The sequence below is a fragment of the Pogoniulus pusillus genome, chromosome 9 (genome assembly GCF_015220805.1).
Source record: "Pogoniulus pusillus isolate bPogPus1 chromosome 9, bPogPus1.pri, whole genome shotgun sequence".
Taxonomy (NCBI): Eukaryota; Metazoa; Chordata; class Aves; order Piciformes; family Lybiidae; genus Pogoniulus; species Pogoniulus pusillus.
This window is the reverse complement of record NC_087272.1, coordinates 16,284,402-16,299,448: the sequence shown is the minus strand read 5'-3', so window position 1 is coordinate 16,299,448 and position 15,047 is coordinate 16,284,402. Positions and strand designations below refer to the sequence as shown.

Genomic DNA, 15,047 nt, shown 5'->3' with positions numbered 1-15,047 from the left:
CAACCATTCCCTCTCTGGAACCACTTTTTATGTGAAGACACAGAGAAAATACTCAAACCAGATACAAGAAATAGGGATATATTTTGTTCTTTAATTAGAATATAGTTCAAATTTTATTCTCCCTAATATGATACTTAGTACAAGAGCTTATAGATGATAGCATGCTTCTATAAGCTGTTTCCATCTCTAAGCTCTTGTACTAAGTATTTGGTTTTTTCCTGTTCTTTAAGGAACTGTGAGCAAATATAATCGAGGAGACATGACAGTTTTTCTTTACAGGTCACACCATAATTGGAATTAGAATGCAAATAGACCTTGCATTGAAGAGAAAGTATGGCTGTGCACATTCATTTGTACACACTTCCCATGTACTCAAGTTGCACCGGAGGAGGTATAGGCTGGATGTTAGGAGGAAGTTCTTCCCAGAGAGAGTGATTTCCCATTGGAATGGGCTGCCCAGGGACTTGGTGGAGTCACCATCCCTGGAGGTGTTCAGGAAAAGCCTTAGTGCCATGGTCTAGTTGACTGGATAGAGCTGGGTGCTAGATTGGCCTGGATGATCTTGGAGGTCTCTTCCAACCTGGTTGATTCTGTGATTCTATCATACTGCGATCTCTACAAAAAGTAAATTTTGTGTATGTGTCAGTGTAAATTACCTTTGTTTTTTTCGTATGGTTGTGGTATCAATTAAGTTCTCCTATCCTCTGAGGCTTCAAAATTGTAAACAGAAATCAGAATTCAGTATTGAACATTTTGATCCTCAGAAGTTTGAAGTGCCTTATAGGAGTTCTAGTGAAAGTGTTGACAGAATTTTAGTTTTAGTGCCTTGACTGAGATGTTTTTATGAGAGCTTTCTCCTGAAACTGTTGAAAGTGATTATTTTTAGTAAAATATTTCCATATGTATACCTTACCAATATTAATTCTAGAAAAAGTACACTTTCTCTATGGCTTTATACATGATCACCAATTGAATTCTAGCCTACAATTCAAGATATGTGTTTGTTATCTTGCCATCAGAAACCACAAGGATACCCAGAGCAAAGCTGTTGTGATTCAGGAATGGAAGTGCTGCAATCCACAGCTTGAGTTGCAGCCTTGGTATTTCATATTGTCTTGGGAACATTTATGAAATAATAACTATTTGGCTTTTTAAACCAAAACAGTGACTTAGAAGGAAGAGGGAGAAATAAAGCATTTAGAATATCTACAGGGAGACCCAGAAAATAGGATATGCCATGCCAGCAGTTACTTAATTGAGATGCTGAGCACTGACTTGTGTATACTTTTGCATGGGTTGATGTTATTTTCTTTATTTTGTCTGTTCCTCTTGTTTTTGTTTCTTTTTTTTTTTAAGAGCACCTGTTAAGTAGGAGTTCATTTTCAGTTCTCTTTGGGATAATTTTTAATACATGGAAGCGATGAAGTCATCTTTCCTTACAGCAAATACTTGCTCTTTATTGTTCAGAAGCTAGAGGGTAAACATCCTTTTATCCATATTTATCAGGTTGTTACTTATCATTTTCTTTGCTGCATTGTAGAAGTCAAAAGATTGTTAACAATCTACTACCCATCTTTACACAGGTATAAAATGGAAGCGTACAGGCAACCTCTCTTAATTTGACAGTGAGATTTTTGTCCTACTAAAATCAGTGGGAAATTTGCCATTGTCAAACGCTGTTCCAGGTTTTCACTTTTTCACTCAGGTTACAATATCAGGGCTGTTCATTATCTCTGCAGACATTTTGGCTCGATATTACTGTGGGTGTTTTCATACTACCCAATTCTCACATTCCTGTTGTCTCATTAAAAACAACGAGGAGAGTCAGGTTCCTCCAAAGGACAATTTAGTGCTTAAGTTTTAATTCTTGCTCTGAATTACCAACTGGAAAAATATGTCTCATAGGAAAGATTCATCCTAGCTTGTTTAACCACCTGCATTTGGTATGAAATTGGGTGAAATGAATACAGGTTAATGTTTCCTTTTCTTTGCATGATTTTATGTTTTTGTCACCTAGAATCTCCTGAATGTGTGTTTTTTTCCCTGCAAAATAATAATTAAACAAACAAAAAAACCCCAACTAAACCCAAAACAAACAAACCCCAACACTCCAGCCTGTCAACCTTACAGAAAGAAAGATGGAGGTTAGGAGTTGCATTGAGAAGCAGAAAGGGTTAAGCTTTTTGTTTGCATCTTTTTCTCTCTGCTCATAACATTGGTGGATAATTTGATTTCTGACCAGTATTGACAATTACTTCTTCCTTTATTTGTAGGCTGGTTGTACAAGCTGCTGATAAAGGAAATCCCAGACTTTCTGCTACCAGTATTGTGAGCATACAAGTGTTAGATGTTAATGACAATGCTCCAGTTGTCCAACCCCTAGATGAAGTGGAGATCCTAGAAAGTAAGTGTGACAGTACAACTAAGTTTTTGTTAAGACTGAGATTTGTCAGACAATGGTAGTGCTTGTGGTGATTTGTGTAACTAAGCAAACATAGTAAAAAAGGCCAATGAATCATATTAAAGCAGAAATATTAAGTAAATTGTGATCTGTTTTTCTTCATAGAGGCATGAGTCTTAATCTTTAGACATTGTGTTTAAGGTTGGAACAAAAACCATAGGCAATTCCGAAAGAGGAAAACAAACTGCAGAAATACATCTGTAATCTGTTCATTTTGGGCTCCAGTGTCATTCTTCAGATGTCTTCAATTTCTGCTCTCTCCAATAAAAACAGTTGGTGTTAAAACCAGCATTGTTAGAAATGAGACATTTTTAACTTCATTGTGATGAAAGAAATAATTTCTGTAAATTTTAAGGGGTGGTTAAAATGCTCTGTAGCTTGATCCAGTTCATCATGAAGTGGAGGACTCAGGACCTCCTGAATTCTCATCTCATCACAGATCTGTTGCTTTGCGTAACATTGGCCCAGCATTTACAGACCTTGATTGAGTCTTCAGCCCAGCATTTTCAAATACGTCATGCATATTACATTAAGATACATATCAGATGATTTATAAAGATTCAGATGCTGAAGTTCCAGTACCCATCTTAAAAGATACAAAAGCTGTCTTTCTCCTGATAATTTTTAGCCTGTCCTAATTTTACCTTCCACTCATAATGACAGGTACAGGAGTCCTGGATGCACAGCAGCTGTAAACTACTGGCTGGTTAGTTAGGTTTTTGTATTCTGTTTAAGAGCACTTGCTTTAGGACATTGCACAGCAGTTTTTGAGGCTTAGCACCCCAGGCATGTAAATGGGAAATGGTTTTGTTTCTGTTAACTCCAGACTTTGTTAGATGATCACTAGTAGGGTTAGTTTGCAATCTCTGGTGCTATAAACTTCACACATGACAAAAGCTGTCTGTATCCTGTTTCTCAATGCCTTAGGACTGTATCTTGAGATCTTAAGATTTTTGTGCTGTGTAGTTCTGTCTGGAGGTCTCATTTTCCTTTACTGGCCTTCTCCTTTATAGAGCTTAAGAATTGTATTCATTGGTTGTAGACAGGCCAGGGGATTCCTCAGTTAAATATTCTTATGTAAGTTTGTGACACTATTCAATAAACTAAAGTCACCTAAACACTTGTGAAAAAACATGGAATTTCCCATGGCTGGTGAAGAAACAGCTATGGCTACACTGGATCTGGGAAGGTCAAAAGAAAACCTGAATTAAAATTGGGATAAAGCAAATGCACTTGAAGAAATCCACTGCTGTTTCTGTAGCATTTCTGGATGTCATTCCTATTCTAAAATACAAAGTCAAAATACATCAAAAACTAATGCCAAAAGATTGTGTATATTTAGGATTCAGTATTACAAAACTGTCAAAATCATCAGAAATTGTAATGTTTTTAGCTGTGACTTATTCTGGAAATTGTTGTTTCAGGTGCCCCGCCTGGTTTTATAGTGACTCAGGTGTCAGCAAGTGATGCGGACTCCAGGCCAGCACTTCAGTTTGGTTTTATTTATACTAGTCCTGGAATGAAGTTTGCCATTGATCAACACACTGGTGTAGTCATAGTGGTGGAACCACTGGATTTTGAAGAAACTGCTGTGTATAAGCTGAGAATCACAGTTTCAGATTCTGTACATCAAACAGAAGCAGAACTCACCATCGTTGTTTTGGATGTCAATGATAACCCACCAGTTTTTACCCAGGATTTATATCAGGTGGGAGTGTAGCAAATGTGACATCTTTCTGTCTGTGATGATAAGTAGTGTAAGTGCATGTTTATATTTGTCTTAAAAGTGCTTTTGAGCACTTAAAAGAAGGGTCTCTTCAGACTGTTCTTGAGTATAAAGGAAGCAGAACTTTTTGGGGCAAAGCTAGCCACTTCCTAGAAATAGGAGGACAGAGGGAATTGTTCAGTTCTGACTGAACAATTGTTCTGACTTCAGAAGAAAAGTAGTGTAAATGCTACCTGTACACCATACACTATTCATTTATCTCTGAGAGTTACGGGATATAATCCAAACCAATTTGTGGATATGAGAGTCCAGTGTTCAGAACCTCCTTCTGAAAGAATGGTAAAGAAGTTGGTAGGTTTATTCTGGCCCCATTGCTGTATCATGAATTTCTTTGTTCTCAGTTACACAGCCTCACAGAGGTATAGAAAATGCCCATGGTATGGTTATGCACATACAGTTTGTAATGTGTAACCTTGGCTTGTAGCAGTGACATTCATTATGCCAGTGAGGGATACAAGTTTTAATTTGGTCAACAATCTCCTGTTAGACTGAGAAGGGTACAGCTTATGGACTTCTGGACAAGTATTTGAACTGCTAGACTGTGTAAAGTCAAGTTGTCCAACAGTGTTTTGAAACCACAGACAGCTGTAGGCCACTAAGATGATTAAAGGAGTTCAAGCACATATGAAATAGAATAAACTACTTCAGTCAGAAGGCAACTACAATGTTCATCTAGTCCAACTAACAGCAATTTAGAATGACAAAAAGCATGTTAGTAAGGCATTGTTTAATAGTCTTTTAAACATTGACAGGCTTGGGGCATGAACCTTCTCTCAAGCCTGTTCCAGTGTCAGATCACTCTCCTGGTAAAGAAATGCTTCTTAATATCCAGTCTAGTTCTCCTCTGATGCAGCTTTGAACTGTTCCCACTTGTGCTTTCACTGAATACCAAGGAGAATATCAACACCTCCCATTCCATCTCAGGAAGCAGTAGAGAGCAACAAGATTGCCCTCAGTCTCCTTTTCTCCAAATTAGACAAGCCCAAAGTCCTTTGCCGCTCCTCACAGGATGTGCTGGTCCTGTGAGCTAGACTAGTTAGTTATACCATGTTGCACCCTAGGCTGTGCAGGGCTGTCTTGGCTGCCAGGGCACGCCGTGTGCCCATATTGGGCATGCTATCAACCAGCACCCCTACCCCCTTAATAAAAAGCAGTGAAATGTTTCATGAACATGCATGTCATCTTTGCATAAGGGCTGTGCTAACCTTCCCTGTATCATTCTGCATCTAGTGTATATGCTACCAATGTGAGCATGATATCACACGAGGCATTCGGGTAGGCGGCTAAAAGAGTTTTGCCCTCACTTCATTGGTCCTAAGGTTGTGGGGCTTTGGAATATGCATGTGGGCTCAGTGCATGTGATGGACTTAGGGTTAGGAATGGAAGGAGAGACAAAGCCTGGAGCTCCAGGCAAAGTTAAGCTGCAGTAAGGCTTCCACGGGAAAGATGAGGCTGGCACAGGAGTTGCTTTGTTAGGACATTTTTGTGTGAGGCTACGCTGTGCAGGTTGAGCTGAGACCTGAGAGAGTCTAGAGCATGGAAAAGGGAAGGATCTGTGTGTACCAGCATGTGTGAGGGGAGTAAAAAAGACAGAACCAGACTCTGTTCTGTGGTCTCCAGTGACAGCACAAGAGGCCGTAGGCACAAGCTGAAATGCAGAAAATTCTGTTTAAACATTAGGAAAAACGCTTCAGAATTCTGGCAGAAACTGACTACTGGCACAGCTGGCCTAAAGAGGTTGTGGTGCCTCCATCCCTGTGGATACTCAAAACTCAGCAGCATTCTTGGGCACCTTGCTGTAGGTGACCCTGCTCTGAGCCAAAGGTTGGGCCAGATGATCTCTGGAGGTACTTTGCTAGCCTTAGCCATTCTGTGAACTGAACTGTTTACTTCACTTGTCACTTTTTGTGTGTGATGGATGTGCTCAGAGCCAAAAGAATGAAGTGCTACAGAAGGCTTGGATTGAATAATGCTCTATGTTTGTAAATCTCAGCCATATTTAATGAAGAAATAAGCCTAAGCATTTGGTATAGTAAAGAAATTTTGACTTCTTAGCATTTGCAGGCACATCAGTTGAGGTTCTTGGATGCCTATGGGACATGCTATAGGCACCTGTGAAACACTCAGGTACCTGGGTTGTCAGGATTTGTGTGAATTGTCCACTTAAACTCATCAGTCTAAATTCTGAACAAGAAACGTGCTATCAATGCTCAAGTGATTTTTAGACCTTGCCTTAAGTTTTGTCAATCCCCTTGTATGTCTGATTTTAGAGAACAGTTTGCACAAGTAACCTGCTTCTGCAGGTGCTAGGAATTGTCTGTTGCAGCAGACGTTACAGGCAAGGTTCTTAACTGAATTGAAGCAGTGTAGCTCTGTTGACTAACATAAAGAGCTAAGCTTCTGTCTGCACAATCCTGATGTTTTGGTGTGTTGCTTGGACAGTGAGATGCACTGCTTCTTCCTGGTCAATGGTATGTATAAATTGCCTGGTTGTCATCCTGTAATGCTTACCCTTTTATTGTCCTTTCAAGTGTTTTCATGTTTATACTTCTCTTTTATACAGTTCCTTATGTATATATGGCTCTTACATACATTTAATCTGTCTGTACAGTTACTTGATCTAACACTTGAAGCTGTGATAAAGATTGCTGCTACATCATGCCGTTAATCTGAAATTGCACTTATAAAGTGGAAGTAAACTTTGGTCACAAAAGTACTGTATCTGGACTTCAAATAATGGCAGCTCTTAAGAAGGGGAAACAACTTTTTTTTCTAGATTGCATGAAGAAAAAAAAGAGGACTAATCCAGTAATGATTAAGTGCTCTGGTTCTGGAATTTTCAGGGTGCATTTGTTGGTTTTATTAATAGTCAATCCTATACTCTAGAAGGGGACTTCAAACTCTATTCCAAGTAGAAAAATCAAAGTATTTCTGAAAGCAGGGAGAAAAGTCCATTGTAGACATTCCTTCCACTCCTGAAGTAATCTTAAACTCCCTGATTTGGAGAAGAAAAGTTTTTGGAGGGAGGAGGGAAACAAACCAAATATTTTCCCAGGAAAGGAGAAGTGGTTCTTAGCTCTCAATGTAACTGATACTTAGGAGTCTTCTTGATAATCTTTTTAATAAAGACATTGAATGTGGATTTCTGTCTATGAGAAAATCAGAGATAAACTTTCATGCTGCCTTAAAGAAGAAGGAGGAAGATGTATATACAGACCCCAGAGCTAGGAGGCTCAGAAAGAAACGCATCTTTGTTCCTGTGATAATGAGAAGAAGCCACACAAAAGGAGGAAGTTCTTGCTAGAGAGAGTGATTGGCATTGGAATGGGCTGTAAAGGATTCAGTAGATCTCTGAACTCGATGCCGTACTGAAGCAAAGCTAGATTGATATTGCTACTCTTTGAAGTTTGCTGTAAGTTTTTGCTGTACAGTGTGTGGTTTCACTATCTCACTTCTTTTTATAGTTTTGTTCCAAAAGAAAATGAGTATGTGAAACTTTCCAAAGCTGATAACTTCCAATAAGAAAGTTGAAGGGAAATGTATTTTTTTATGTTAAAAATCTTTTATTGAGTTCAGTCAATTTTGCTTTACATGTCAGGTAAGCTTGCCAGAGCTCATACCCATGGATGCCACTGTTCTGACAGTCTCTGCTGTGGACAGGGATTCGGAGCATAATGGAATGATTTCCTACAAAATCCTCTCTTCCTCTGAGGGATTTTCCATTGATCACAAGAATGGTGAGTCTGTAAGCATGGCTTCTTATTTCAGCTTTTTCAGCGTGAATTGAAGAGTTCTGCTGCATTTCCTCACCTATTGCTGGTGACCACTTGAGTTCTGGAATTACTTGGATGCTGAAGTTCACCATGTGTTTTGTCTAAATCTAGCATTATCTATTGCTGAGAAACTTGGCACATCAAAGGCTGGCATTCTCAGTTTGTCCCTGAAGCATGCATCAGGCAGCTAGTTATGGCATCCTGTAAGTGCTGTTCTTCTGTTCTTATCACTTACTTGTTCCCAGAGCTTTACACACAGAGCTCTACACACGTAAGTTGAATGTTTGAATGCAGTGTTCATTGAGTGATGGGAACTCCAAATACAGAATATACAGTTGTCTCACCCAGTTACACCTGTTTTCTTTTTGTCTATTGGCTACTTTGTATTCACCATTTACTTTGGTCTTTGTTTGGCCAGTGGCTTTTTTGAGCTATTATCAGAAAAACTATCACACATTCCAGCCCCATCTTTCTTTTTAGCCCCATTTAAGTGTTGAAAGACCACAGTAAGCCCCCCCAGAGCTTTCTCTTCTACAGCCCAAACAACCCAAACACTCTCAGCCTGTCTTCACAGTAGGGGTATTCCAGCCCTCTGATCATCTTTGTCCCTTCCTCTGGACTTGCTTCAAGATGCACCCCAACCCAGGTGCAGGACCTTATGCTTGCCCTTGTTGAACCTCATGAAGTTCACATGGGCTCATTTCTTGAGTGCTTGTCCAGGTCCCTCTGGACAATGTCTCGCTCCTCTGGTATGTCATCTGTAGCACTGAGCTTGGTGTCATCCACCAACCTGCTGAGGATGCCTCAATGCCACTGTTTGTCACTGACATTATTAAACAATACTGGTCCAAGTACAGACCCTGAGGCTTACTACTCTTCACCAGTCTCCACTCAGACATTGAGCTGTTGACCCACTACTCTCTGGATGCAGGTGAGTTAGTCTAGGGTGTGCAGATATTACAGTGGAGTAATTTTCAAATATGATGAGATGTGTTTTTTGAAATCATTTACTTGTCTTAGTGTGTGAAGTGTGGACTTCTGTTAATTCTCTTTTATTTCCAGGTTCAGTGTTCACTACAGGACCAGTGACACAACTGGAAAAGATTTCCTGCATTCGACTCCTGATAGAAGCCACAGATGGTGGCAGTCCCACCTTGAGTGCAGTTACTTCTGTAGAAGTGCACATAGAAGATGTCAATAACTATGCCCCTCAGTTCACAAGGGTTCTGTACAGTGTCAGTGTGAGTGAGGATGCCTCAGTCGGAGAACGCATCCTCACATTTTCAGCCATTGACTATGACTGGACACATGAAAACACCTATACTGAATACTTCATTATTGATGGCAATGCTGCAAATCTATTCTCTGTGGAAGCAAGCATGATGGAGTCAGATACATCCTACCAACTCGTTGGCAGTCTTGTTTTGAGCAATATTCTTGACAGGGAAGTGGCAACTTCTCACAGTTTGGTCCTCCTTGCCTCTAATCGTGGAATGCCCTCCTTAAATTCAACTGCTACTGTGCTAGTGACTGTATTGGATGTTAATGATAACCCTCCAGTATTTAGCAGCCCGGAGTACCATGTTCACATCAAAGAAAGCGTCCCTCTAGGTAGCCATGTCACTGAAGTTCTAGCAAGTGATTGTGATGCAGGCCCTAACGCAGAGATCACTTACACCATCATCTCTGGAAACGAGAGAGGACATTTTCGCTTGGATGGGAAAACAGGATCAGTGGACTTAATGAAAACGCTGGATTATGAGGATACCATGGCTTTCACTTTGGTCATCCAAGCCACAGATGGAGGAGATGATGTAAAAAATGTGGCTTTTTCTGTTGTTTCTGTTAGCATCCTGGATGACAATGATTATGCCCCTCTGTTCCTGTTTCCCAGCCTGAGCTGCACTGTCAGTGAAAATCTGCCTACCTTTTCTTCTGTGTGTGCTGTTAATGCATTGGATTTTGATAAAGGCTCCTATGGGCATCTTACCTACTCCATCCAGTCTTCATGTTTGGCTCATCGTGAAACTCCTAGAGACCATGACATGTTCTTCATTGATCCTTTGACGGGAGATATTCTTACAAAGCAAATGTTTGACTATGAAAGTCAAAATAGGTACTGTCTCATCATCCAAGCAAAAGACAAAGGTGATTTGCTGGCTACTGTTACAGTCCAAGTAGATATTGAGGGGACAGATGAATTTGATCCAGTCTTCACACAAGATCAGTATTTCTTCAGTCTCCCTGAGAGGAATGAAGCAGGCCAGTTGCTTGGCAGAGTGACAGCATCAGACAGTGATAGCGGACTGGATGGAGTTGTTCATTACTCCCTGCTAAAAATGTCTCCATTCTTTTCTGTGAATCAGACCACTGGTAATATTTATTTGACTCAGAGTGTTCACAGGAAGAAAAATAGCAGCAAAAGGAATGATGACACCCTGAAATTGTTGGTAAGGGCACACAGCCCAAAAATTGAGTCAAAGTTCATGGTATGCACTGTTCTGGTGAATATCTCCAGTTCTCCTGAGTGTTTTCCCATAGTGTCAGCATACAGACTGACCCTTAGCATTTCAGTCTCCTTGGTAGTGTTCCTGCTGCTTGTGGTCAGTCTGATCATGCTTATTCTGAGACATAAGCAGAAAGACCTGATGAACTCTTGTGTGAAAAAAGAAGCTGTAGCCTCCTCAGCTACTGGTGTGAATTTAGTCAGTGAAGATAAGGACTGGCATAAAATCCAGAGTACCGAGAGCAGTATGCTTCCCATGGGTGCTATAGCAGAATGGTTGAGCCTAGCAGGAATTGGAGAAGGGAAGGATGATGGTGTCCCCTGCAGACATTCAGACTCCAGTGGCCATGATTCTGCTGAAGGAGAAACTGCAGAGGATGAAGAAATCAAAAGGATCAATGAGCATCCATGCAGAAAGAGTACCAGTTCGGTCCTTAGTGAGTGTGGCTCACGGGTGCTGGATTCGGGGATCCCAAGAGAGTCTGATCAGCTTTCCTGTGAGTCTGGCGAAATGAATGACATGGCTACCACACAAAGCATGGAGAGTGTGCAGGCCATTAAAGGAGAAGGCAGGGAAGCCACCTGTGAGACAGCCTATGCATATAAAATGTTGTCTCAGTCACTTAAGAAAATGGGGATAAAAGAGGAAGACATGATGACAGACCGCGCAAGAGAGTATGCCTCGATGTCAGACAGGCAGGACTCTGGGTATGATTCACTTGCAACTCTTAGCACCTCTGATGAGGATCTTGGAGGGGGTTATAAGTGGGAACCCAGGTTTCAACCTTTTGCCTCGGTGTTTAATGATATTGCAAAACTGAAAGATGAAAATGTACACATGCATAGCTTCCCTAAGGAGAAGAAATCTTCTGTTTTCCCTCCTCCCTTGATAACATCTGTAGCTCAGCCTGGTGTAAGGACAGTGCCACCACGAATGCCAAATGAAATAGCAGGACAACCGTTTCAAAAATGTCCTCGTTCTCCCCTTATCCATAGTCCTGAATACCCTCCACCAACCATGACTCCCAGTTTTTCTCCCTCTCTCTCTTTACTTACCATGCAGATGCCTCCTACTCCTCCAGTAATGTCTGACAGGAAAATTATAGGAACATGTCATATTGATCCAAGCCATGAACTTGAAACAGAGGAAGAAATTCAGGTCTAGGTTATTAACTGATAGTTTATGGTAAAAAAAAAAAAAAGGCTTAAAAAGTATTTTTGTTATTTGACAAGAAGAATATGCCTGCCAGAGCTATCTCAGCAGTATCCTTTTTCATAAGCAAGAAAAGTGGAAATATAAAAATAGCCACAAAGTTGGTAACTATCCATCTTGTTCTTCCCTTAATGTGAGGCCATGAGGCTTCTCTTTCAGCTCCCAACTGTGGTTTCCTATGTAAATTACCCAGCAAAGTGCCTAATAACCAACTTAACTAGTTTTACTAGTTTTTTCATAACATATGCCAATAACAACAACAAAGGTATTAAGTTTTTGCAGTGGAAAAACTTTATTAGCATGCTGGTAGATTCTGACTGCTTCTGCGATGGCATTAGAAGAGGGCACCAGAGGGACATGCACGAACTGCCGGATTTGGGGTGAGTACACAATAGAGCAAGCATTCTAATGAAGCTATTCCTCAAGTTTTTGCTCAGCCTTCCCATGTCTCAGCCTCTGGGTCCCAACAGCCTGTTGGGCCTGGTGCAGTTTCATCATCTGCCAGGGCTCCACGGTGTGCTTTATTAGCTGTCATTGTGCTACACAGTTTCTGTGTACCTTTTGTTTAAGTCTGATGTAAAGTCAGAGAGTTCTGATTATCTAAGTAGTAACAGATCACCCTTGAAAAACAGAGTAACCAGTGATAAGATAAAAGCAACTAACTGTTCTATTGCTAGATCTAAAATAGATACCTGTTGTCTTTCTGTTCTGTTGAAGAAGCTGTCCTGGTCCCCAAGCACCTGTATGAACAGACAGTGTTAACAGTTCTGAAGGGCTTGTGTGCCTTTATTCTGGCCTTTGGTCCTGTGCTGGACATACCTCTGTAAGGCCAGGTGATCTGGCCTTGTCTGTTGTATGTATCATACATAAAGGCGTTTCGTGTACCTATGTATATCCAGACACATACCTGTATTGCTGTGTGTGCTTGTATGTTGTATCAGATCAATAAAATACACAGAAAACACATCTAGAGTAACTCTGGTTTCTCTTCAGTATATATTTAAAAGTATTTCACATTTATAGGTATTAAAGCGGTCTGTAGGGAAGGGTGTAATTGGTGCCCAGCAATCTGTTACAAGTTGGGTGTGTGCAGAAGTATCTATTGTGCAGGTCATGGCAGATGGAGGAAGAGCATACAGTGTGCTTAGACTGAAATAGTCTCGTGAGGTTAGCATCATGCATGCAGTGGCTTTTGTCACTTCCTTGGTCAGACCTGCCAAGATTTGTAGCCCGTGAGCTTACATTCTGTCTTTGTATATGAATCTGTTTATAAGTCTACATTCATACTATCATCCCACAGGATCCATTTCTTACTACAAGAAAGAAATTGTGGTGGTAGAGCAGATCCAGAGAAGGGCAAGGAAGCTGGTGAAAGTTCTGGAGAACAAGTCTTACAAGTTGCAGCTGAGGGAACTGGAATTGTTCATCTGGAGAACAGGCTGAAAGGAGGTTTAGGTGAAGTGGGTGTTGGTTGGGTCTCCCAAGTAACAGGATAAGAGGAAATGGCCTCAAGATGTTCCAGGGGCGATTTAGATCAGACATTAGAAGAAGCTTCTTCATTGGAATGTGCTCCCCAGGGAGAATGTTGAATCTGCATCCCTGGAGGAGACGTGGTGCTAGGGGACATGGTTTAGCACCAGGCTTGGTTGAGTTAGTTTGGACTTGATCTTAAAGGTCTTTTCCAGTTGAAATAATTCTGTGGTTCTGTGCTGCTGTGCAAGAGTGCCTCTTTCAAAGCTGGGTTCTTTCTACTACTATAGGTTATGAAATGAGGTGTAGCCTAGGAATTCATTGGGATAGAAAAATGTTACTAATAAAGGAGACAGGATGATAAGTTTTATAATCATAAAAGCCTGTGCCAGGAAGAGGAAAGCAAAGAAGAGGAGTCATTCACAGCTCATATCTGAATACAGAGTATCAGTTTAAGGCCATTATTTCAGAACTAATATTATTTTCCACTTGTTAAAGCAGGCTGACAGCGTAATGTTGAGTGTTATGTCTTAACTTGTAGTTTCTAATAGAATGAGACGTGTTTTTGTGGTTTCCAGTTCTCTGCAGTTCGTTTCAGGAGGCACACATGACTCAGAACTACCTTTTGTATATAGTCAACAGCTTAGCTAATGTGATTTTAGTTTCAGATGGTAGTGGTCAAGTGGCAGCCGTTGCTTTGAGGAGCAATGAACGCATACTGTGCTGATAAGGAGTCATCTTTCCAGTAGGTTATTGATGGAAGAATAAATGCTTTACACAGCAAAACTGATCTTTCATGTTGATGGATATGAAGTGGTAGCTAGGGCCTCATGTCATGCATAGAGTGTGGTCAGCAGGAGCAGGGAGGTCATTCTGCCCCTGTACTCTGCACTGGTTAGACCACACCTTGAGTACTGTGTTCAGTTCTGGGCCCCCCAGTTTAGGAGGGACGTTGAGATGCTTGAGCGTGTCCAGAGAAGGGCAACGAGGCTGGTGAGAGGCTTTGAACACAGCCCTACGAGGAGAGGCTGAGGGAGCTGGGATTGTTTAGCCTGGAGAAGAGGAGGCTCAGGGGTGACCTTATTGCTGTCTACAACTACCTGAGGGGTGGTTGTGGCCAGGAGGAGGTTGCTCTCTTCTCTCAGGTGGCCAGCACCAGAACGAGAGGACACAGCCTCAGGCTGCGCCAGGGGAGATTTAGGCTGGAGGTGAGGAGAAAGTTCTTCACTGAGAGAGTCATTGGACACTGGAATGGGCTGCCCGGGGAGGTGGTGGAGTCGCCGTCCCTGGAGCACTTCAAGGCAAGGTTGGACGTGGCACTTGGTGCCATGGTCTAGCCTTGAGTTCTGTGGTAAAGGGTTGGACTTGATGATCTGTGAGGTCTCTTCCAACCCTGATGATACTGTGATAGAGTCTAGGCTCATGGATAGGTAGCTTTTTCTTCACTGTATTGCTGTTGCAAATGGCATGTTGTTAACATAGAAAACAGCCATATTTAGCACAAGATTTGAACCTCACCATGCTAATGTGTGCACACTTCCTATAGTTCTACTTTAAGTTTCTGAAAGGCTTGTTCCTGTTTGTGCTCTTCTCCTTTGAGCACAGGTTGGTTTTCATCCCTTTCTAAAAAATGAGCTATGTTTTGCGTTGTGTTTATCAAGTACATGGTGTAGCCAGTGCATACTTTGTGCTCCTATTGAGTGTTACAGCAATCCTTTCCTTGGCCCTTACCTATTTGCTCATCCTGTATCAAAGGAGAACTAACACTTGGCTTGATATATTGTTATTTTCATATATAGTAAGCCTTGAAAATCTGACCATTGACACGAGTGTCCACA

The 15,047-nt window shown here is 41.2% G+C and overlaps 1 protein-coding gene and 1 non-coding gene across 2 annotated transcripts in view; one reads left to right on the top strand and one right to left on the bottom strand.

Annotated features, from left to right (window-relative positions):
- The window catches only part of DCHS2 (dachsous cadherin-related 2), a 96,751-nt gene extending 84,055 nt beyond the window's left edge, over positions 1-12,696 (top strand). The window contains exons 17-20 of the mRNA XM_064149424.1: positions 2,274-2,404; positions 3,886-4,169; positions 7,846-7,984; positions 9,083-12,696. Coding sequence (XP_064005494.1) covers positions 2,274-2,404; positions 3,886-4,169; positions 7,846-7,984; positions 9,083-11,691 — 3,163 coding nt within the window. The 3' untranslated portion in view covers positions 11,692-12,696. The remainder of the gene's footprint in view (positions 1-2,273; positions 2,405-3,885; positions 4,170-7,845; positions 7,985-9,082) is intronic.
- On the bottom strand, positions 5,395-5,501 carry LOC135178526 (U6 spliceosomal RNA). Its single transcript, XR_010303583.1, has one exon. It is a non-coding gene; the product is annotated as a U6 spliceosomal RNA (small nuclear RNA).
- Positions 12,697-15,047: the final 2,351 nt, after the last annotated feature.